The following is a 24,084-nucleotide window of genomic DNA, read 5'->3' as shown; positions in this document are numbered from 1 at the left end:
TGACTTTTATACTTTTGGTTTATGTGTCAAAGGGTTAAGGGAAAAACTATCCAAACCAACCTCATGTACACAACAACAAAACAAAAGATTACTGCCAAACTAGGAGGATCAAGAAATCACTAAACCCTCCCGCGGTCATAGCTCGACACTCAGGAGAAATGCGGCAGATGTCACGGTTGGACAGCATGAAGACAGGAGGGTGAAACATTAACACCACACACACACACACACACACACACACACACACACACACACACACACACACACACAAAGTTGTGAAACCACACACAAGGCCAGTGCGACCCCACCAGACAAAAGATAAAAAGCTCATGTTATCCAAATTACCTCGCCTCTTAAAACCACTGAAGGGTTAAATAGAACATATTTGACCTCATGAAGCATGCTAAAAGCTCAAAAACAAACCCACCATGTCTGAGTCAAGCCTATTCAAGAACAGAATATAAATAAATTAACTCAAGTCATCTATCAAGAGTTTGGGGCTCAATCAAACCAAAGGGAGAGCAAATATCTACTAGTGGAGAAAACATGGAACAGTGGTGAACTTTGCTAGGAATGTCCAGTCTGCCAAAAATGACTTCAAGAGCATATCAATGATTCATTCAGGTGGCTGCAAAAGGACCAAGAGCAACATCTTTTAGGGCCCCCTGATTGTCACTGCTAACAATTTAACAATAAGTCAGAACCTGGGAAAAAAACGGCTTCCATGGCAGAGTTTCAAAGTCAAAACCCCACTGCTGATCTAAAGGACACAAAGGCCTGCCTCACGTTCGCAGATACATTTCTGCGTGATTCTCAGGAACTTTGGAGAAACTGGAACAAAAGTGGAGCTCTTTGGAAAACGGCAATACGCTTTTATATCTCAAACATGGTGGTCGTATTGTGATACCAAGGAGCAACTTCGTTTCCTCGGGAACCTGGTTGACTTGTTGGAATTTATGAAACTTTTAATTCTGCTCTTTACCACAAAATCTTCAAGGACGACGTCCATCCATCTTTTCGACATGCAGCAGAACAAAGACGTGGTAAGTGGCAGACAAGTTTGCCAATGAAGGACTCAAAGTATCTGATTGAGATGCTGAGACGAAAACTTAAACAGGCCAGTCGTACTTACTCAGAGTCCTCCAATGCGGGTGAAGGACAGCACTTCTGCATAGGAGACTGAGCTAAAATTCATTCACAGTTGAAGTGAAGGGCAGTAGTTGCTTTCAAGGGTGGCAGAACCTTTTTTAGGTTTGGGGCAATTGGTGCGACCACAATGGTTTGGATAGTTTTTGTCCCCTGTTAAATAAAACCTCTCCTTGCTAACTTTATTTCAATGGAGATTTGTGAGGAATACTTTTTTAAAGCCTTTGCACCACTTTACAGACAAACATTAAGAGAACATTTGCTCATTTTTATTGCTTACAGTAATTATTGTTGTTGTTGAAAATTTGCAGTCAACGGTGAAAGCAAGAGCAAAAGAGTTTTGAGCTTCTGCATCTGGAAATGTCGAATAATTAGAAGTTTAAAACTGATTAAAAAAAATAAAGAGACTGGATCATTAAAATCTGAGCAAGGCTGAATCTAAACAACTGTGAGGGTTTTTTTGTTGTTGTTGTTTTTGTTGTTGTTTTTTCCCCAAATTTAAGAGTCAGTCTCTTGCCTATTTTGCCTCCTATTACATGTCATTGTCGTCCCTCCATCCCTTGAAGTTTTGTTTCCTTTGTAGGGTGTTCCTGGTCCTGTAGGTGCTCCAGGTTTCCCCGGAGAGAAAGGAGAGCCAGGAGATACCTTCGGAGGTGGTGGTGTGAAAGGAGAGAAGGGTGACAGTGGTTTCCCTGGACCACCCGGTCTGCCTGGCCTGGATGGTCGACCCGGTCGTGACGGAGCGCCTGGGCCTCCTGGCCCCAAGGGAGCTCCTGTGCGTGACTTTCCAGGATGTTGTGCTGCCTTTACATAAATCCAACCCTCCATCGGACATTTCATAAATGTTTGTACCTGTGGTCTGCAGGGGTCTCTGCTCTTAAAAGGAGAACGAGGTCCCCCTGGTGACACAGGTCCGCCCGGCATCCCAGGAGACAGAGGTCCACCAGGCGGCCCTGGCTATGGAGTCCCGGGTCCACCAGGGGAGAAAGGTGCTCAAGGCAACTCAGGAGCACCTGGCAATCCCGGAAATCCAGGCAAGAAGCAAATATATTGATTCTCATATGAACTGGTTTTACTTTAATTTTTTTAACTAAGTACATCACTGAACACCCCTTCTAAAAAAATATAGCTGCCCCTGCATCGGATTAGAAGCTATTCTGGTGCAGTTTTAATGGTCAACAAGTTTTTAAACCATAACAAATGTTGAGCTTGACTTTACATTCGGCAAATAGGTGGAGCTGTCGTTTAATGACGTAAAAGCAGCTCTTGATAGACACAAATGTGTGAAACTGCGCACCAACATCAGTTGGACACTTTACATAGATTATCTTTTATTGGCTGTTCAAACAGCTGTGCTGCTAAGATCAGGAAAATGTTCTAGGAAATCAATGTTTACCTCAATTTGTAGGTGTAAAAGGTGAACCAGGTCCGACAGTCACAGAGAAGGGTCAACCAGGACCCAAAGGAATAGATGGCAACCCAGGGTCACCCGGTCCGCCAGGTAGCATGCCACACCTTGTGAAGTAAAGCATTTACCTTCACCATAACAACAGCAATAACGCACAGAATGCTACTTCTCATCAGGTCCGCGAGGTGCGGATGGACAGCCTGGTTCACCAGGTTTTCCTGGACCAAAGGGTGAACCGGGACAACCGGGTGTCGGCCTTCCAGGTCCTGCAGGAGTTAAGGGTAAATGGATATGTACCCATTCTGCTTTTGCCTCATAAAAGTGCTCATGTGAATCTTTACATCTGCTTTTGGTTCCTAATTACCGATGTTACCAATTTTCACCTCTGTTCGCTAGGATTCCCAGGTATTCCGGGCCAGCCGGGAACACCTGGAAAAGCAGGGAGACCGGGAATAGATGGATTCCCCGGGCCACCAGGGTTTCCTGGACCAAAGGTAGGCTAATTATTTCTCAAATGATTGACAGGCATTGAAATTATCTTTAATTTTGGCCAGTATTATTTTTCCTGTCTTGGATAAATCTGTCTGCTGAACATTTAATATCTTCCCCTCTTGACTGAGTGAAATTAACCATTTATTTGTTCCCTGTCTGTGCATCCAAAAGGGTGAGGCAGGCTTTGGACTTCCTGGTCCTCCAGGTCCACCTGGAATAGCAGGAGCTAAAGGATTCCCTGGACAAAAGGGAGATCCTGGTTTCCCCGGCAACCCAGGTGGACCAGGGCGACCTGGGTTTGATGGCGGACCAGGACTTAAAGGTATTAATATTGTATGAATACATTAGTTTGTCTGTTGTATTGTCAATACAGCAACTTAAGACGATTGTTAAAAATTATGACAGCTTTTTCTGACAGTTACCCCCTTTATTTATCCTTGTTTAGGGGAGCCCGGCTCACCAGGCCAACCTGGACCTCGTGGGCCCCCTGGAAGCTCAACAAGTGGTGCACAGGGTCCTCCGGGCCCTCCTGGACCCCCCGGGCCAATGGGACCAATAGGTACGTCACAAAAGATTGGGTCGAGGTTGATTTCTTACTGTCAAAGGCCTTGGAACAAAATGTTATTTTTCAATTGTGTATAACATTTCTGAGTGTTTTATGAGATTAAATACTCATTAGCTTTATTTGTTAGCATGACTGACTCTTTTGAAACCAATGTTTGGTGGTTGGATTTGTTGACTTTAATGAAGTCAACAGTTTCCACATGAGCACCTTACAAAAGACTGTACTTGGGTTTATTGGGTTGATTTACAAGCACAAGTAGCTACTCTCTATGTGTTGGTGATCAGAGCATGTTATTATGTAGAGAGTTAGATGCCACGTCTGTAAATGGCTGCTCTACGATTTTGTGGGACTTTTGTCTTTGTCTGGGAAAATGTCTCAGTGACTTTACGTTGTACATCATTTTACCATATTTTTGTTCCACCAAATGTTGAAGAAACTTTCATGAGCGTCATCTCTCTTCCTGTTTCTAATCCATACAGTCTCATGCGAATGCAGTTGGCAAAACGCCATATCACAGAGATACGCTTTTCATCCCCGTCCACTCTTAACGTCACTTACTGCGATTTCCGCAAGAGCACACCAAGCAAGAACTAACACCAGAGCGTGTCAGAGTACCTGCTTTTGCACCAGCATGACCTTTTGTCGCTCTCCTTTTTCAATGTACAGCCAACTTTAACAGTAAAAAGGAAGCTCTTAAGCGTTAATTGCTTTCAATACGCAGTTGCTGCCAGACAATCCATGCTAATACAGTTTTTGTTAGCAGTTTAGACCTGAACTTTAGTTTATATACATTCTTCACTGGCATGAATGTCATATTGTCATATTTGAACAGTTGACTGTTAATTCTTTTTGGTGTTGATTGATTATGTCGTCACCTTCCTAAAATAATGACCTAAGTCCATTTTTGCCAAAAGGTATCTCACTTTTTGCAAAAAAACCGACTAAGGCCAAAATTTTTGGAAAAATACAATTTCAATACATATTAATGACAAGAATTTGGTGCACAAGTATGTTTTTAAAATTGATTTTCTGTAATCCACAAATTGTCAAAATTGTACTCACAGGCTAATATAATACACAGGGTTACCCCCAGTGTATCATAAGCCTGGCGGGCCACCAGGCTTTACTTGTGACCCAACCTGGCTAAGCATTGCTTATTTATTTAAGTCTTTTTAAAATTCTAATGAAATTTGAAATGTGACATATTTTCTTCATTGACGGTTTCAAACAGACTCTTGCATCTTTCCTTTCCTTTAATTTATGCTTGTCTGGCTCATAATGAGGGAAAATCAGCCTCTTTGCGGCTACTGATCCTGCCAGGGATCCTGGGAATGTTTAATAATTTCGTGAAGTAATTCATACAAGGTTGAACTTTTCTTTAGGATTAACTTACTAAACTTCGACACTATCTATAGCATATCATCTCTACAGACCATAAAGTTTGTTCAAAAGAAAAAAAAAATTGAAACTTAAAAAAAAGAGATTTTAAACTGAAAGATTATTCTGAATTTGAAAAAAGTTTGGAGCTGTAAAAACAAATATTCATTCCCGAAAAGTTTGAACAGAAACTAAATTTAAACTAAAAAGAAAAAGAATTAAACTTAAAATACTTTTTTTTTTCAGTTTCATTTTTTTCCAATTTGACCAAACTTTATGGCCCCAATTTAGCTCCATACACCTCAGTAGGTTATTTGGATCATGAATAGGGCTTCGAAAAATGTGACATTTGCAATATTTACGAAATAAATAACTTTACTGCCTTCTCCGTGGTTTTACTTCAGTATCTCAAGGCTAAAAATGGTTTCTCAAGGAAAGAATTGCTAATTACAGCACAATTTCAATAGGCCTTCGCAGCGCTTAGCTGTTCGGGCCTAAAAAGACTTGACTTCAATTCAGAGGTGGAGGAGGTTCACATGTCTCTATGCTGATTTAAACGATCATCCTTACAGGATACCCAGGAGGAAGTGGAGAGAAAGGAGACCCAGGTCCACCAGGCTTAGACATCCCAGGGTTACCAGGTGACAGAGGGAATCCTGGTTTTCCTGGACCCCCTGGACCAATAGGAATCCCAGGACCCCCTGGAGGACCTGGAAGGGACGGCGCACCTGGATTTCCAGGTAAAATAATGTTATCTGTACCCTTGAATAAAGGCAGAGTATTCTTTACTGTCTGATATATAGCATGTTGTGAGGCATTGCTTAGTTGACCTTTCCAAATATCTGTTGATCTTTTGATCTAATCAGTTGGTCAAATGCTGAATAATTTTTTTCTCCTGTTCATTAAATGCATTGACGCAAAAATCTATCTAGCATTTTAATCGCTGAATGGGTAGCTAAGCTGCTAGTTTTATTAACATCATAGACTTTTCAGTTGATTTCTCCTTACACATGTCATCTGCTCTCTCTTGGGGCACTGAAGGTCCAAAAGGTGACATGGGTCAAATAGGACCTCCAGGACCATCTGGAGGACCTGGCACTCCGGGAGGACCTGGTGCACCTGGTCTTAAAGGTATTTACACACAAGCCATCTTTGAGTTTAAACAAACTAGCTTTGTTGGCCACCAAAGTTACTATCTGCTTTTGAGTTTCCTATCAGCTTTTAAATTAAAGGGATATTTTAAGTATTTTAATAAGTCCAAACTACATTTCACCAGACCCAGTTTAAGATTTAAAACATTTATTAATAAATAAGTAAAGGTCAAAGTACTTTGAAGCACACAATCTCTAGGTTCCTATGTTTCTGTGCCACAGGTGAACCAGGATTTCCAGGCAGTAACGGCATCCCAGGTGGACCTGGTTCTAAAGGAGAAAAGGGAGACCCAGGTTCCCCGGGACTCCCAGGACCCATCGGGCCAGTAGATATAAGAGGAGCTAAAGGAGATCCTGGAACTCCAGGTACAATAGAAAACATTAAAACATCACCTCAGTTATGGTGCTATCTCTAAATTTCCAGTAACTCTCAGCATAAAGATACATTAATAAGAAATTCCCCTTGTGTTTAGGATCACCAGGCTTTCCCGGACCCAAAGGCATTGCAGGTCTCCCTGGTGACCCTGGATTGCCTGGACAAGATGGACGCCCTGGCATTCCTGGTCCACCAGGTAAGGGGTTATGTCATGAATGGATGGATGGAGGATGGATAGATGTTCTAACTCTAAAAAGACGTCGGTTCTTTGGCTCCAATGGGTTTTGGCTGTAATTTAATGACTTTATTTTGTGCAGGGCTAAAGGGAGAATCTGGTATCCCAGGGAGTCCTGGTGGTCCTGGATCTCCAGGTCCAAAAGGCACAATGGGCGATATGGGAATTCCAGGTGGGTGAGCTGTTAATTGTCAGATGTTTGCCTACCTTTGCTAGTACCGTCTGTATATTTTTAAATTGGTGTTAAACACATTGATATTAATGGGAAAAAGACATACACCCCTTTTCATTTATACATTTTTGTATTAGGATATGTTGAAAAAGGACCCAGTTTTGCATGGTTCTGAAATTGTTTTAATATAATACATATTTCACACTATCAGCATTTAATGAGTATGGAGGCCACTAAGGGACATGAAGGATTTTTTCTTTTGCATTTCTGCGCAATAAGTTTGCGTTCTCTGTCTGTGTGAACTGTCTTTTCACCATGACTTTCAAAAACACTGTTGATGCCATTTAATGACAACATTTTTGACACACTGACTATATTAAAACTTTGTAGTTTTATGTTAAGAATAAAACTAAGTCCTAGCAATTTAGTATAAAAAGTTTTCTGCACTTGAACTTTCGACTCACCGATGTCGATGTTAATCTTTTCTCTATGACTCAACAGGACCTATGGGGTCAAAAGGCTCACCAGGTTTTCAAGGTAGGCCAGGATCCCCAGGTCAGCCAGGAATACCTGGCCTCCAAGGACCAAAAGGTGACCCAGGTTCTGGTGGTGTTGGACCACCTGGACCACAGGGACAAAAGGTGACAGAAAGAAGTGTTTTCAGTCCTTGTTTCACGACATGTTCAGGGATGACAGATCTAGTCAATTTTCTCAAAAGGGAGATCCAGGTCAGCCCGGATTCCCAGGAAGTCCTGGAGCTAAAGGAGGTCCGGGAACACCTGGTCTTCCTGGTTTACCAGGGCTACCGGGGGTTAAAGGAGATGTAGGCCTCGCAGGATTCCAAGGTGAGTAATTTTATTTTGGTACTCTCAGTAAATCTCTAATGTAGTGGAACAAACTAACTTGTCGTCTCTTGGTAGGTCCTCCTGGTTTCCCCGGTCCAAAGGGTCTTGATGGTGTGCCTGGTGCCCCTGGTCTCACAGGAGCTCCAGGTAGACCAGGAGAGTCTGGTCGAATAGGACCACCAGGACAGGTTGGGGAGAAGGGTCAGCCAGGAAGAGATGGGATCCCAGGACCAGCCGGTGTCAAAGGAGAACCAGGTAGGTGGCAGTTTGTACGGTGCGGATGCCCACTGAACATCTTTTGGAAATGTTCTGCCTGGCTCAGTTCATTGTTTGTGTCTACTCCAGGAATTCCTGGCTTTGGTGTTCCAGGTCCTCCTGGGATTCCAGGGTCGCCAGGTAACTTATTTCCCATCATACTGTATTTTAGCCTTAAATGTTGTGCCACAGTTCTCTACAATCACTGGTACTTCCTGTGAAGGTGAAAAAGGAAACCCAGGCCTTCCTGGTCCTAGTGGAGGCCCAGGATTTCCTGGCCCAAAAGGGGACACCGGCTTTCCAGGTCCACCAGGTTCTCCAGGTGTCAGTGGCCCTCCAGGTCCTCCGGGACTGCCATTCCAGGGCCCTAAAGGAAATCAAGGACCTCCCGGGCCGCCTGGAAGATCAGGTAAAGGACTTGGGTGGCACTTATCACCACATGGTCGGTTGGATGTTCCTGCCTGGTTTTCTGATGTCAGATGGCAGAAGTCAATTAAGCTACAACATCTAAGCTAAAAACTAAGCTAAAGCTAAGACATTCTAAATGTATGCTTGGTTACCTTTTCTGTGAAAATGATTTCATACATATAAATCTTGAGCAATGACACGGTCCAGTTGTCTGTGTCTCAGAGAACCAGGCAGAAGCTCCACGTTGAATCTAAAGTCTGTCGTCACCGTGTTGGTCGATTTGCATGGGTCATCGTTTCACCAATCAGCACCGCCGGCCAGAGAGCCGGGCCCCTGCTGAGTTCCATTCTGAGCACCAGGTTTTCAACTTGACACCAGAGCATGTTGGGATTCTTCCCTCCTCTTACACCCCGTCACACTCTTCACCGGGATTTCTCTTCGTGCCGAAACACAACGTTCACAGTGTAGTGGCCGAGTCGCCATCTCGTGTTTCCTCTTCACCCAGCTCATCCACCCACACGTTTCCTCACCCATGTTCCCCGCTCTCTTTGATCCCATCTTGAGGCCTGGTGTGAGCTCCTCATCTCTCCACAGTCCTGAGCTACGAGTGACTTTGTGTGTGTTTGTCTTTTCACAGCCTGAGTGTGTGTGGTTCCTGTAGGCCATTTGTCAATTGGATTTAATCACTTAAGCCACAGACAAACTCAAAACATTCTCATAACGCTGTTTGATTTTAGATCAAACAGGCTTTTTTTTTTTTTTTTTTGAGTTATTGTGTCACATTTAGCATATCACAATTATAAATGAGAACGCACCATTTGTTCAGCAGATGACAATTTCTGTCACTGACAGCAGGTCTGACAGATCAAACAACATCAGCTAGCCAGACTGTTGTAATATCTGTGACTGGTTGTCAATAGAGCTGTGGCTCACCGCTAAGATGCTAATAACCGAGATGTGCTCCAAACACCACCAAAGTATTTTTGGAATATTTTGAAGTCATGTCCTGTGAAGTAATTGCTACATTTACAGCATGTATTAATAAATGTGATCTCCACTGAAATGTTGTTTCAGTGGAGATCAAATAAACCCTTAAGAGTCATGAAAGGCTAACATTTAGCTGAGCTGGCACTGGAGTAGCAAAGTTTAGATATTTAAAACAACTCAAAATGGAAATGTTTATATAAATGTTAATGCAATGCCATATTAGCATTATTTAGCCTTTCTCTTAGCCTACTAATGCCAATGTTGCTATGCAAAACAACACTGGATCAATCAGCTAATCGGCTAAGCTAATCAGGATGATATCCAGACAAGTAGAAGACCTGGGGGAAAAAAGCAGAGGAACAAACTATCTTTGATCCAAAGAAAACAGAGGGTTACTCAGCAAACATGAAGGTCACATTTGGTAGCTGCATTGTAACTTTCATTAATAATTGTTGGCGACTAAGACAACAGCAGCAAACTCAGCATAAGTTTGTACAGTTAATATCCATTACCAGTGTTGTGTTTGACAGACAGAAATATTTTCAGGAAGAGTTTGTTGAAATTTCAAAATTGACCAAAACCAAGGTTACCAGCTGTTAGCTTTTTGCCAAATTGTTTCACTTTTCAAATAACTTTCACTGTGAAATGACAGTTTACTGAAAACAGTCCACCGAACCAAACTTCAAAAACATCAACATGTAAAAGTTCAGAAAATTATTTAATGGCTACTCAAGATAATTCAGTAGCACATAGTACAAGTGTTTTTTATTCATATTGCCACTAGACAAATGAACATGTTTAGTAATTTGATGGTTATAATATTCATGCTGTAAATGTAGCAAACATGAATGTAAATTATCTGATAAGCATCCAGAAGGCCTACCTAGGCCCTTTTCTATTCAATGAAGCTGAAGATTTTGGCAGTTAATTTTAAAAACCTACAGTTTTAAATTTCAGTGACAAAAGGAGACAGAAACCTGATACTGTTTTTCAGAAATGTTTTTTTTTTTTTCCATTTTAAAAATTGCTATTTTCACAGGCACCACTTAAATTTAGATGCATATAAAATTCATGTATTACATTAAAAGAGTAGTTAAATTTAGCAGATCAGAAATCTCTACTTGGAGTCGGTGCACCTCGATCAATAAACCCTGAATCTGAGCAAGACTGTTTTTGAGTTTGTGACTGGCTTCACTGTCCTGACTGGGATTTTGTCCCACCAATCAAGCCACCTGCATGGAGACTTGTTCAACACCAGACCTCACACAGTGCTGGACAGAGTGGAAACTCCACTGAATATAAATCGTGTAAAAAGTCACTTCACATTTAAAATGCCCACAGAATTAAGCGGCTTCTTCATGTGACAATTCAAACTTAAGAATTTGTAATGTCTTATATTCCATTTTTGATGTGTCTACAAACTAGCAAAGAGGGAAATGAGATTTTGATCTCTTCCTTTGCTCATAGGTCAGCAGTTTAAGTTTGCTACCAACAACAATGTCATTGACGTTTTTCAGTTCATATAAAATTCATTACCCTACAGACATATATACGTAAAGCTGCAAGATCATTTCCACCATACTCCGTCACTGTGTGAGGTCAGAAGGAAATCACATGTCAGTATAAAAATGTGATGCTATGAGATCTTACCCCATGTTTCCTGCGGTTTGGCCCCGCCCACCATGGCGTGGTCCCTCCCCACTCCGCCTCTCCACGCGGCAACTTTTGCGTCCGGCTTCGAAGGGCCCGCAGGTCAGATGAACGGCATCCGGACTTTTCTTGCACGTCTGCTGCAGCAACACTTGTGTTTAATATCACCCTGATGCACTGTGATGGAAACAAAATCAACTGAAAACTCTGAATCGTTTTTTGCTTTTTATTTTCTTCCTAATAACTCCTTTCTCTCGTTTTTCATGCACACTGATGGTAGGGTAGTCCACGTTTAACAAGTAAGCACATTTAGAAAAACAGTGACAGTGATGATAGATTGTAAATGTCTCTTCTGAGTAGAGTGGGTCACCGAAAGTACGTCACCTGGATCACATGGTCTGTCAAATTAAATCAAGTTCACTGAATCATTCGCCACAAGCATTCACCATGTGACTAACTCACCAAGGACTTGACGTCATTCTTCTTTGTTGTGATTTCTGTATAATTCACAAAACCTCTATCATTAATCATTGGATTAATTATTTACTTTTAATTTATTTAAATGTAATGCATTTGCTTTAAGTTTTTTTTTTTTACAATAGAGTGCTTTCCAGAATCTCAACTGTTACTTCTTGAATATTCCTGCTGTTACAGTTTTATCTGTCTAAACCACCTCTTCTTCTTCTTCTTCTTTGTTTTTTTGCCCTGCGGCATCCTGGTATCGGTTTGCCTGGGAATTCTGGGAATCCCAGGTCCTCCAGGTTAGACCCACCGGATTCTTGGTTTGGATTAAACATTGTCACGTCAGCCTACGACTATAACATTGGGTGAAACATTAATGGAAGCAGCTGTGTGGTTGGCTCGGTGGCTTTCATCATGCATTCCAGTTTGCTTTAGCAGTCTGAGAAACATTTGAGTTCTTTAAATGAGATACGACACTTTGATGGTGCTTTTTCCTAGCTGGGATGAATGGATTATGGAGTCATTCATCATTTCATAACCCCTTTTTCATTCTACAGGACCAAATGGACATTTCAAGCAAGACTACTTAAACAAAAAAAAAGACTCTAATTCACAACTGATCACAATTTTCTGTTTATCATAACCTGGTCATCTTTTGACTCCGAAACGTTTTCTTTCTATGATGTGAAATATTTTGACATATTTTTTTCAAAACATTGTTTTGACTGCAAGAATATAGGTAGCACAAATACAAATAACAAAAGGTAAACAAAAAAATGTATTTATTGAGACACTGCAAACACGTGGACTTCTTTAATGTGAGCACGTCATGTTGTCATAAAGCTGATTTATGTGTTTTCTCATAGGCAGATTGATGGTAAAAAAAAAAGAACTAACAAGAAATATATGTCGACTCTTAGAGTATGTGAATATTGTTCAGTTGTTTATCATTTCTAGAGATTAAATTTGATTTTTTGCAATCCAGGTCATAACAGTGTGACGTGAAACAAAAAGTCTCATTATGTAGATTTACAGTTTCTAATTGAGACGATGTTCCTTATAGGACTCTAATGGGTCTGTAGATTTTGTTCCTATCAATAAAATCCTAAACTTAAGCATAATTATAATCTGAACTGTAAGTAAGTAACAAAGGGACATTCAGGTAAGCCAAAACAACTACTTGACTGTAACTAAAGGATTTTGTGGGCTTTCTAGACTATTGGAAATTGACTTTGCATATCCATTGTATACAAAGACACAACATTTTAAGTAAATACTACAACTGAGATTTACTCTCCATCAAAGCAAGAGGTTATTTTTTAGATGAAACTCAATTTACTGCAGCAATAACAATAAAATATAATTATTTCATTCATGCCACGCCATGCAGACACTCAGTTTGCACTAATGAAGATTGGTACTTTGGAAGTACTTTAGTTCATTTAGAAATCGTAGACAACATAGAGAGCAGGTGAACCCAAAATACACTACCGTTATGCAGTAGCACCCTTTAAATTTGTCAAGAAAAAGATGTTGTATTTTTCTGTTTCAATCAAATAAAGACCATGGCTGACCTCTTGTCCTCGGCATCTGTAGGTGTGCCTGGGCCAGAGGGTCCCCGCGGTCTCCCAGGAAGTGGCGGCGTTAAGGGAGAGAAGGGGAATCCCGGAAATCCGGGTCTGCCCGGCCAGCCTGGTCAAAAAGGAGATCCTGGTTTTCCAGGAGCACCAGTAAGTTCCCGTTTTTGAAATAGCTACGCTAAAATAGTAAAAGTCACAGATACTGTTGTCAAGCTGGAAACATTTTTTTCTTTCTTTTTTTTTTTTACAAGGGCCCCTCTGGTGGTCCTGGTGGCCCTGGTCCTAAGGGAGATAGAGGATTTTCAGGCGTTACCGGGTTCTCAGGTTAGTTTACGCCAACTCCTTTTGGCTGCTTTCTGATGCTACAAAACTGGACGTCAGGCTTTCTGTGTTGACTTTATATAAAAACAGGAATTCTTGTTTCTTTCGTCTTCATCAGGACCAAAGGGAGAGCCAGGATTTCCTGGTCCCAGTGGACTTCCTGGAGATCCTGGGGCCGATGGAGCACCTGGTGGGTGAACGGCGACCTGAGCTACATGCAAGCTGAATATTAAAGCTAATGGGTCATCATCTTATGAACTATTTCTACACAGGCCCTCCTGGAGATCCTGGGTCTTCATCACCTATTGATTATGTGAAAGGAGAGCAAGGACCTCCGGGTCCACCAGGAAGCCCGGGTGCTACAGGCCCACCTGGTCCGCCTGGAGCCCCTGGATCCTCAGGTGGGTAGAGCAGCACTTTGGTGACGGGCGATGATGAAGGAGGTGTTATTCAGCCTGATTTTAGTTGCTGCATGTTGGATGTGTGAGTTAGTCTTGTGCTGTGTGGGTTTGTGTTGTGCTGTTTGCTCTATTTTATTTTCACATAATGCACCAGACTGGAGGAAAATATAAGAAAACATGCTAAAATTAAGCTTTTTCTATTAATTAGATCATAAAAATAAATTCGCAACAGAAAACAAAAAAATGTCTTCAAATTTGCCAGTAAGATTTTTTTTTTAAATTAAGATTACATTAAAGAATGACCAAATCTGTATTTGAGGGATTATGATAAACTGTAAATTATATCACAAAAAAAAGAAAATAATTTTTTTTGTCAGCACAAAAGTACAAGGATTTAAATGGGCAGTTTTATGTATTTTCCAATTTATAGCCCAACCTCCAACTGTTATAAAAAACTCTATATAACTTAAAAGAAATTTGAGCTTGTTACAAATCCGTCAACTCCACAGAGCAACTCAAGAACTACTTCCTTTCTGACTTCAAAATAAGAGTCTCCATAGTGGACACAAGGATTTAAAGCAGTCACCATTTCGACCAGCTCAAGAAATCTTAGAGCTTCATTTTTGCCACAACTTTCTGCTTCACCCCTGCTAATGACCAATCTGAGCGCTAAGTTTAAAACTGAAGTGTTTTTTCCCCCCCTCCCTTCTTCCAGGTCTACCAGGCCCCTCTGGAGATCCCGGCTCACCTGGTCCCCCAGGCTTCAACGGCCCACCTGGCAGGAAGGGAGACACCGGACCCCCAGGGCAATCTGGTGAGTAATGCCATAAAAAAACAAATACATAAAGTCATCTTTAACTATGTTTTTCTTTTCATTTTGCTGATCACAATGCACATGGAATCTACATATGATGTATAATGCATGTGTTCTTTTCTCTTCAACCAGGCCAAAAGGGCAACCCTGGCCCACCTGGGTCAGATGGTCCACAGGGTCCGCCGGGTCTTCCGGGCTCAGGGTCAGTGGCCCATGGCTTCCTCCTCACCCGACACAGCCAGAGCGAAATAACGCCAGAGTGTCCTTCCGGAACCAACTTCATCTACGACGGATACTCCCTGTTGTACGTGCAAGGCAACGAGAGGGCCCATGGACAGGACCTTGGTACGACGAAGCACTTTCTGTTTGATTCAACGGTTATTCTTCTCCAACGTTTCACCCAACTCAAACTCCTTACCCACTGCTTGCAACGCAGGCACCGCCGGCAGCTGTCTGCGCCGGTTCAGCCCCATGCCTTTCATGTTCTGCAACATCAACAACGTCTGCAACTTCGCTGCCCGTAACGACTACTCCTACTGGCTGTCAACTTTGGAGCCCATGCCTATGTCCATGGAGGCTGTGACTGGAGACAACATCAAGCCATACATCAGCAGGTAGGCATGGAAGGATGGGTGTTGTTTGGTTTTAAACGGTGGCTTTATGTGTGTAAAAAAAGAAAAATCAAAAAGGTGTTTTTGTGTGTTTTCAGGTGTGCTGTGTGTGAAGCTCCAGCCATGGTGATTGCAGTCCACAGCCAGACCATCCAGATTCCCTCTTGTCCCGCAAACTGGAGATCCCTGTGGATCGGATTCTCCTTCATGATGGTAGAGTGGCGTTTGGACACGTGCTTGGCTTTTTAGGGCGTTTTCATTCACACACCTGATATTCCAGTAGCAGGGTTTCCCCCAGAAAACTTGCTAAGCCCCGTGGTTGGGGTGCTAGGTCAGTCATTTATTCAGCGCCCTGCCGTGTTTTTGAGTTAAAAAATGTTGAAATTTGATATGAAATTTCAAAATATCACTTAATAAACTGTGTTGTTGGAAGGTGAATGCTTGAATACCGACTATAAAATCTTAAAAACAAAAAAATGCAAACATTTAAAAAAACTAACATAAATAAGCAATGCTTAGCCTCGCAGGGACCCAAGTCTGGTGGCCCGCCAGGCTTATAATACACTGAGTAGGCTCAGTTTGATTGGGGAAAAAACAGCAACATTTGTTTACATTTTCAGCTGGCTTGGTTCGCTTTCATACTGCTCTGTCAAACAATCTAAACCAACTGAAAAACCTGTTCACTCCCTCGCCTGTGGTGGCGCTGCACCAAGAACTACTGAAGGAGACGACACAAAACCTCAGAAGAAGATATGAGCGCAAATTCCTTCTTCACGAAGTGTAAAGAAAAATGGAGAGGAATCAGATTGTAGCGGATGTAGAATTTCTCTTTTGTCTTTGGCATGAATATTATGAATTTTTACACAGTCACAGTTTACGCATATTTTTATTTAACTGTCATTATTTTTGTAATGGTCTGTTTTATGAATGCCTGCCATAGGCACTGATTTGAGTTTTAAATCAACATTGTTCCTGTGTGCAGGTCTCAGATGAACAACTAGAACTCTGTTCCTCTCTGTCTCTCTCTCTCCCAGCACACTAGCGCAGGTGCCGAGGGCTCCGGTCAGGCCCTGGCCTCTCCCGGCTCCTGCCTGGAGGACTTCCGCAGCACGCCCTTCATAGAGTGCCATGGCAGAGGGTCATGTAACTACTTCAGCAACTCCTACAGCTTCTGGCTGGCTACTGTGGAGAAACTTGACATGTTCAAGTAAGTTTTCACAAACCCAACTTGGGTGATTTGATGATTATAGGGGTTATTAAACTGGGTGTTCGGCACATCCTTAAAAAGTCTTCAATTCATTTGTCTAAAATTCATCCCTGGAAATATTGTATGGCCTTAAATATGTTAATTACATGTCTTAAGTTTTTTTATGGCAGGACTATTTATTCTCATATTTTCTGTGGTTTTTATGAGGGTTTGGGGGGGGAGTTCTCATTTTCGTGGGATGTTTCATGCAACCTGTGCAAAAAATGCTTGCTGCACTAAAATTGTTAGCATTGGCTGCACTAATTTGAAATTTGTATTTTCAAGGGTTACTGAACCTTCTAAATTACAAGTAATTACATTATTTTACTCTTAATTAAGCAAAGAAATATAATAAGGAATACATGTTCAAAGGAGTGGGTAGAAGTGAACTTAATTGGTTCTCTGGCAAAAGATGTGCAAAAGAAAAACACTTTGGAAAGCTTAAAGATAAAAGATTTTCATAATACAGTTGCATGTCACAGACAAAAAAATCAACTGTCAAGTCTGTTTAATGTAAACATAATATATCACTGGTCCCATAATTCCTATGAAAAATATTACCAAAGCATTTTTTTTTTGTACAAATGTATAATTATATATTTTTTAAGTTTAAAAACTGTATTTGTCTTCTTTTTCAACCACCCTACAGGAAACCCCAGTCAGAGACTTTAAAGGCAGGCAACCTACTTACACGTGTTAGCCGCTGTGTGGTTTGCATGAAGACAACGTAATACCACGAGGCGAGCGAGCGCTACCAGCGGCGGCGGAGGGGACGCCCCATCCACAACAAGACACATTTGGATGAACAAGCGGGGGTCCGGTGAACTGTCAAGGTGGCAACAAGGTGGAATTCCAATGGTGCATTGACTTCCGGGGAAAAGAAAAGAAAAAAAAAAAAAACAGAAAATCAGAAAATAATGAAACAATGGTGCTACTGTGCAACACAGCTTATAAGAGTTTAAAAAAACTGACAAATATTCTTACATTTAGTGTTTGTTTTTCTTAAGAAGTACCTCAAAATGAAAGCTGACAAATAACCGCTTGATGGTGCCATGATGGATGTATGACAACAAAAGTGAATTTTTTTTTCAGCCTTTTTGTCCCCCTATTTAAGGACTACTTTTTCCCCCTTTTTTGGAAACATCACAAAACATCTATTTCTTTCTACTCCTTTTTTCTTTTTTTCTTTTTTTTTTTTGGTCTTACTGATGGTCTCCAATGGTTACCAAATCAGCACTTTGACTTTCGAACATCCAGGATGAGAGATGCACTGATGAGCTTTTCTTCACTGAGACCGACTGTTTTTTTCTCTTAAAAAAAAACAACAAAAAAAAAAAACAGAAACGTCGTTAGTCACTATCTGTTATTATTCTGCCGATTTACATCCCATTTCATGAAACTAACCCTGCTGTATCCCACCTACTAACCACCAGCCTACACCTTAGTGCTCTTTCTTTTTATTTTTGTAAGTAATAAAATGTGTATATTCTGTAAAACACCTTCTTTCTTCTTTTTTTTCCTGTTTTTTAATCATATTAGGCCTGAAGCTATACCAGCTGTTTGTTGCGACAATTTTCCAGGTTGTTTGTTTTTTGTTGTTTTTTTTTGCTCTCACACACACACACACACACACACACACACACACACACACAACTTTTACTTTTATTGCTCACTCAGATATTGTACAAAGTAAGGCTTTTATGAATGGAACAGTATTTTATATATAATAAATTTATATTTGAGAAAAGAAACATACAAATATACATTTTTACTTTTTTTTGGCAGTGGGGGAATTTTACGCCTGTTTTAACCTCAGAACTGACAAAAAATCAACAAAGCACATTATTAATAGAGCCATTTCTCACACAATGTACCAGTTTCTCTGACTCCTTATCAAATCCCAATCACTTATTAATTTGCGAACTGAATAAATGCTGGTTCGATTAATGGTGTTGCTTGTAGCTAGTGTAATGTTACAAATTATTTGTGCAAATACCATTTAATTAAAATTGCGACTAGTGAATTAGGAAATGCTACATGTTTTTTCTAATATTTCCAGGTGCTGGACCTATCTGTGAAAAGAGCTCCAGAGATTCGGGTTCAACCAAAATGTTTTAACCCACTTAACGCTGGCTTGAATTTAAACCTCGAAACGCAGGTTTCAGTGTCTGTACATTTAAATGCACCTCTCTTATCAGGTGGAAGCTCTCCTGATGTGATGTAACTCGGCGAAAGCTGTTTTAGGCAGGGGGGGAGAAATATTTTTTCTGTGACTTTTATTGTTTTTTTTGTTTGTTTTTTTTCATAACTGCTTTTACAAATTCTAATTTTGTCAACCTGCAGGTTTGATTAGAAATGTGCATTTGTCTGTTTTATTCTGTTTTATGTTACTCAGAAGTTGTTATAAACTTTTAAAACTGAAATAAATACTATGTCTAAAGTCTTTGCTCTTAAGTTTTAAGCTTATTACCATGGAAGAATAGTTTGAGAGAGTTTATCTTTTTTTGTTTGCTTTTTTGTTTGTTTTACAAACGTAGCTGTAATTTAGCTATGTTTAATTTTTTACTATACCAAGAAAAACGTTAGATCTCATCAACAGTAGCAGAAAATTTACATTCAATACAAAATATTTTATGCTGCCCTTTTTTTCATTTGGCACAAGTGAACTTCTGATTTTTAACCCAAACAAGCCCAACCACAATGAGTTTTATTCTGCTAGAACGCTATTCAAACACCCGTAGAAAGTACAAAATTGTTCAAATCATCCTTGTTCTGTTCAGGATTATTCCTGGACACCTACAGGCTATGGCATTTGTCAAGAGGCAAGACTTCAAGTACAAGCTGTTTCATCACAGAGACATTTAAACATGGCGCACACATTCCCATTCTCAATTTAAAATGCATTTTCCTGTAAAATAATTTGCTTTGGACAATGGGATGACACTGGAATACCTCTAGGGAAAAATATGGATTTATCAGAATTCTCCTCAAAAAACTCTAGGCATGTACTGAACTTGGGTATTTACCAGAGAACCCAGAAAAGACAAGTTATGTACTGGAATACTTAGAAAAAAAACCCAGGCGTTCACCTGAGTACCCAGAGAAAAACCCTACAATTTGTAGGAATACAAAACCCAAAGTAAACCTTTGCTCCAGTGGGAGGATATCTCCTGCTGGAGCAAATTTACTCCAGTAAACTTTACTCTTACTCGAGTAAATTTCTGAATACTCTACCCACTGTGAACAACTTCGCTGATTGAAGTACTAATATGTTGCAAACAAAAATTCAGCAGATACAGACACACAGCTACAATTTGCTTTGTTTCCTATATCTAATCAAGTTTAAGAAACTAATCTTCAGTACCACAAAATGCCCACCAGATGGCAGCATTACTAAAATCTCAAAACGGACTCATTTCTCCTCCTGCACTGAGCAGAATTGATGCATGGCAGCACGACTTACTGAAAGTTATGGCACCACTGGCAGAAATGAACTAACTTTTCATCAACAGATCTACAAGAGAGCATCAAAAAGATAATAATGACAAAAGAAGCTATTTATTCGTCGCAGATGCCATCGGATTTAACGTTGGTTTTTCAGAACTAAATCATAAGTTGATGTCAGGTTGCAGCAACCCGACATCAACTGGGAATTTTACAACTTTATGTTATTAAAGGTAAAGTTTAAACAGTAATGATTTCTTGGTTAATGTCAAGTTGTCATAATAATGTGAATAATGTCAATTTTGTATTAAAAATGTCATAATTTACCGAATGACGCCTTATGACAACAGTCATAAATATTCATGAAGGCTTATTCATGTTCATGACATGTGTTATGTCATGTTTATGACAGTGTCATGACAGTCTTATTCACCCCCCTTCAAATAAAGTGTTACCAACATTTTCATTAAAAAAGTAGATCTGTTGCTTGTTTGCATTGTGACTAGCATACAGATTTAAACAGACCTCAGGGTGGTGCGGTGTACGTTACACTAATGCACATTACACATGGTGTACATGTGCATTTGTGGTAAGGTCTCTGCTTTGAATCTATGCAACGAGTGGATTTTCTCTGGGTAATCCCCCCACAGCTCAAAGACGTGCTTGTTATTGAATGATAGTGCCCTGGTCCGGCTTTGTCAGTACATTTTTTTTAAGTTTCTCATGCACTGATGCAACAACTGGTTTGGTTTGGTTCTCGGGTTTCTTTAGTACTCTACTTCCAGACTCATTGTAGAGAGGGTCGCAGATTGGTTTCTCGGCGTTTAACCAGGTCTGTTTCCTCAGAGCTGTGTAAAGCTGCAGCTGCTTCTTGGCAATACATGTTGATCTTTTGTTTAAGCGCACTGTCTTGGCTTCGACTCTCTGTGCTTAAAGGAAAGACAGTGGCGCACAATTGAACACCAAAGCATCACACTGCCTAGAAGGTCCAAGGTGTTCAACACAAAGGCTGAACAAAGCTAGCTGATTTTAAAGAACATAGAGGTTTTACATAGGGTTCTTCAGATCAGTCATAACTGAGCCCTTTCAGCCAAAGCATCAGATGAATGGCCAAACTTTTCAAATAGTTCCTCGAAAAGGTAATTACATAACCAATGTGTCTGATCATATCTCTTCGCTGCTAAATGAGCCACCCTGGATCAGTTAGTTGTGACAGCAGTTCATTATCTGCACAAAATACCACAGCAATTCTGTCTTTGTGATCATTTTGTTGTCTGTGACTTCTATACCTTTTTCTTCTTATGTCCAAAACCATGCGCAACACACATGTGAACAACAAAAGAATATAATTCTGTCAAAGTTATCACAGAACATCTGCATAACTTTCCCAAATTGTACACAGTAAAATACCTGCACATAAAATATCACAGAAATTCAGTCGTTGTGGATAGGGAGCCTGTGGAAAGCTAACAATCTGCGCCGTACAGTTAGCTGCTAGCTTAGCCGAACGCACGGACATAAAATCACGGCAAATACAAAAAGAATTCAACAATAACTAACAGGAAAACATGGCGAAAACAAAACAAGAAGCATAATACACAACATAAAATAGTTAGCTTTTAGCTCTCTAGTCCTCTGAGACCAATTAAATGATATTTTGTCCAAAAACATTCACAGATATGTTACCTCATTTCGAGCAGTTCTATGCAATGATGCTGATCCACAAACAGTGCAGGAACGACGACCGGCAGCAGATGGCGCTGTTTCAAAGGCTCGTATAACCGATATTAAAATGATATCCCTTTGATATCGCTTTACAACCATAAACCTTATTATATTCTATTGGGATTTGTGGTTATAAACAAAAAGTAATGCATAATTGTGACGGTATGTTCTTGGATAGGATTGGGTTTGTTCCAGTGTATTTTTCGATTCCCATCCTGATTGGAGGCAGGGCCATAGGGGTCATACATCTGCATGGTTTGGGTGAGCTGGCTCTAGCTGGAGTTGTTTCAGGAAGGGGTGGGCTTGGCTCCTCGTTAGGTTTTGACTTTGGCCCTGTGAGCCTGACTGGCCTGAATGTTAGTGAATCCACATGTGGAAGGGGATACAACCTTTTTTATGGTGTGCCTTGGCATTTCTTGGCATTTTGCTGCACTGGCGTCTTTCCCATGGACACTGTGGTGGACACGGTGTCACATTGCGGTGTCTTCTCGTCTGCTTGGTGGTTTTGGTTCGTTTATATGGAGTGGTCCATCTGCTTGCGGTGTCTGGATGTTTGCATTGGAGCTGGCCCTCTGTTTTGGGTCGGGTCAGGCTTGTTGGTCGCATCGGTGTTAGTTGAGGCATGTTTTGTTGCTGTACGAATGACAGTACGCCCCAAGAACTTAGATGATTCTCATGGTCCACGTTAATACATGTTAAGATACGTGTTAAAATAGAAACATGTTTTTTTAAAGGGGGTCTCATGGGATTCATCGATTTTAGCTCATCGCAGGTGACTTTGGTTCCCAAGTCCAGCGTACACTGAGGAGTCAATTGTACTTTTGTAAGACATAAACACGTCAGTTGACAATATGATAGAATGCACAAATCACAATGTTGTAATGTGCAAAACAATAATGAATTATGTTTTACTTTTTGTTGCAATATTAAAGTTGAAGAGTTAACTGATGTTGCCACTTCAAACATCTGCTTGTAGTAATCAGAGATCCTTTGGGAATATTAGCTCCTAATCTGTTGATCTGTATGGTTCCTGGAAAGCCATGTCTGTGCTACAGAAATAGAAAACTTTCTCGGATGGAAGGAGGAGGCGGGGATGGAGATGGAGACTGATGTAGTTGTTGATTGGCAGTGCGGTCATGGCCCCGGAGGTGACAGGTCTTCTGTCATCTGCTAAAACATCTGTTTTTTTGGGGAGGTTTTTTTTGTGTGTGTGTGTGTGTGTGTGTGTGTGTGTGTGTGTTGAGGAAGTCGAGTGGATGAGTTCCAAAGAATCTGGATGAACTTCCCGATGAAGATGTCAACTGATGAAAAGATTCATAGATAAGACCAGTCATCATCCATGTCATCTGGGGTCTGAAATCTGGCCCACATCATGCAGCGTTTAGACGCATGATGAAACTCTAGCACCAGACCCATTTCGGCTTACCAGTTTGTCCATCATGAATGAGACTGCACCATGTCACTGGCTGTCATTATCCACGTGCACACAGATCGCATCGCCATGTAGCTCCAGGGCTTGCTGCTGATGTCTGTCCGTCAACAAAGTAACAGTGGCTGCTCTGCCCCAGGGCGAGTGCTTAGCTCAGTGGAAATCATCCAAGGCTTCATCTGCAGGATTAAGGTTACATTAGAAAGCGCCACCTAAAGGTCAAAGTATGGCGCACTCCAGTCGACAATCTCCTCCATCAACTCCTGAACCTTTGTTACACACAAACACACCTATGAAAACACACACTCAGTGATGTGAAGTTAAGCCTTAAAACCTTGTGTTGTGGACGATGTCAGCCACCCTGATGCGACAATAATCCAAAGTTTGCATTTGAGGAAGACTGAGATGGGCAGCCATCTTTCTTATCAGCTTTATTAGTCTTATGTTAAGCAGAAAGCCCTTTTAAAATTATAAGCTGCTTAATTATTGACTTTTGAAGTTTTTGAGTATCATGTCTTTGAAACAAAGAATGACATATCCTCTTCATTAAAAACCTCTGAGCCAGCCTGAGGTCTTTTATATTTCCTATATTTTCTTGCAGGATTTCCCTCATTACCTCCATCCATGTTCCCATTAACTTTGACCAGATCCTCTGAAAAATTAAAATGCATCATCACGTTTCATCAGAGAGATCGATGTTGTGTTCAGGGTAATGTTTTTCATGAAGCCCAAACAGTTCAATTTTGGTCTAATCTAGAGTTCCTTCTTCCTCGTGTTTGCTGTGACCCATTTTGCTTGTGAGAAAAGTCCTTTCTTTTAGCAACATCTCTCTTCTTTCCAGTCTTCTAATTAAAAATAAAATGTTTTTAGTGCATAACAAATGGCTGCCCTACGCGTCACATCCCCCCATCTGAGCTGCAGATCCTCCAGAGTTATGACGGAACATGTTTCAGTGGGTCCATACATAATGATATGTTTCAGTGT

The 24,084-nt window shown here is 40.8% G+C and overlaps 1 protein-coding gene across 1 annotated transcript in view; it reads left to right on the top strand.

Annotated features, from left to right (window-relative positions):
• The window catches only part of col4a5 (collagen, type IV, alpha 5 (Alport syndrome)), a 54,728-nt gene extending 35,783 nt beyond the window's left edge, over nucleotides 1-18,945 (top strand). Inside the window, exons 23-49 of the mRNA XM_015006037.2 lie at nucleotides 1,730-1,921; nucleotides 2,012-2,180; nucleotides 2,555-2,647; nucleotides 2,731-2,835; nucleotides 2,951-3,048; nucleotides 3,218-3,368; nucleotides 3,492-3,605; nucleotides 5,561-5,728; nucleotides 6,030-6,119; nucleotides 6,362-6,505; nucleotides 6,613-6,711; nucleotides 6,833-6,922; nucleotides 7,424-7,563; nucleotides 7,641-7,767; nucleotides 7,843-8,022; nucleotides 8,113-8,163; nucleotides 8,246-8,431; nucleotides 13,126-13,259; nucleotides 13,361-13,433; nucleotides 13,549-13,620; nucleotides 13,703-13,831; nucleotides 14,547-14,645; nucleotides 14,778-14,990; nucleotides 15,082-15,259; nucleotides 15,355-15,469; nucleotides 16,291-16,463; nucleotides 17,152-18,945. Coding sequence (XP_014861523.2) covers nucleotides 1,730-1,921; nucleotides 2,012-2,180; nucleotides 2,555-2,647; nucleotides 2,731-2,835; nucleotides 2,951-3,048; nucleotides 3,218-3,368; nucleotides 3,492-3,605; nucleotides 5,561-5,728; nucleotides 6,030-6,119; nucleotides 6,362-6,505; nucleotides 6,613-6,711; nucleotides 6,833-6,922; nucleotides 7,424-7,563; nucleotides 7,641-7,767; nucleotides 7,843-8,022; nucleotides 8,113-8,163; nucleotides 8,246-8,431; nucleotides 13,126-13,259; nucleotides 13,361-13,433; nucleotides 13,549-13,620; nucleotides 13,703-13,831; nucleotides 14,547-14,645; nucleotides 14,778-14,990; nucleotides 15,082-15,259; nucleotides 15,355-15,469; nucleotides 16,291-16,463; nucleotides 17,152-17,233 — 3,465 coding nt within the window. The 3' untranslated portion in view covers nucleotides 17,234-18,945. The remainder of the gene's footprint in view (nucleotides 1-1,729; nucleotides 1,922-2,011; nucleotides 2,181-2,554; nucleotides 2,648-2,730; nucleotides 2,836-2,950; nucleotides 3,049-3,217; nucleotides 3,369-3,491; nucleotides 3,606-5,560; nucleotides 5,729-6,029; nucleotides 6,120-6,361; nucleotides 6,506-6,612; nucleotides 6,712-6,832; nucleotides 6,923-7,423; nucleotides 7,564-7,640; nucleotides 7,768-7,842; nucleotides 8,023-8,112; nucleotides 8,164-8,245; nucleotides 8,432-13,125; nucleotides 13,260-13,360; nucleotides 13,434-13,548; nucleotides 13,621-13,702; nucleotides 13,832-14,546; nucleotides 14,646-14,777; nucleotides 14,991-15,081; nucleotides 15,260-15,354; nucleotides 15,470-16,290; nucleotides 16,464-17,151) is intronic.
• The last annotated feature ends 5,139 nt before the right edge of the window (nucleotides 18,946-24,084 follow it).

This window comes from Poecilia mexicana, unplaced genomic scaffold (assembly GCF_051168715.1).
Source record: "Poecilia mexicana isolate PSO_F unplaced genomic scaffold, ASM5116871v1 scaffold_18, whole genome shotgun sequence".
NCBI lineage: Eukaryota > Metazoa > Chordata > Actinopteri > Cyprinodontiformes > Poeciliidae > Poecilia > Poecilia mexicana.
This window is presented reverse-complemented; position numbering and strand designations above follow the sequence as displayed.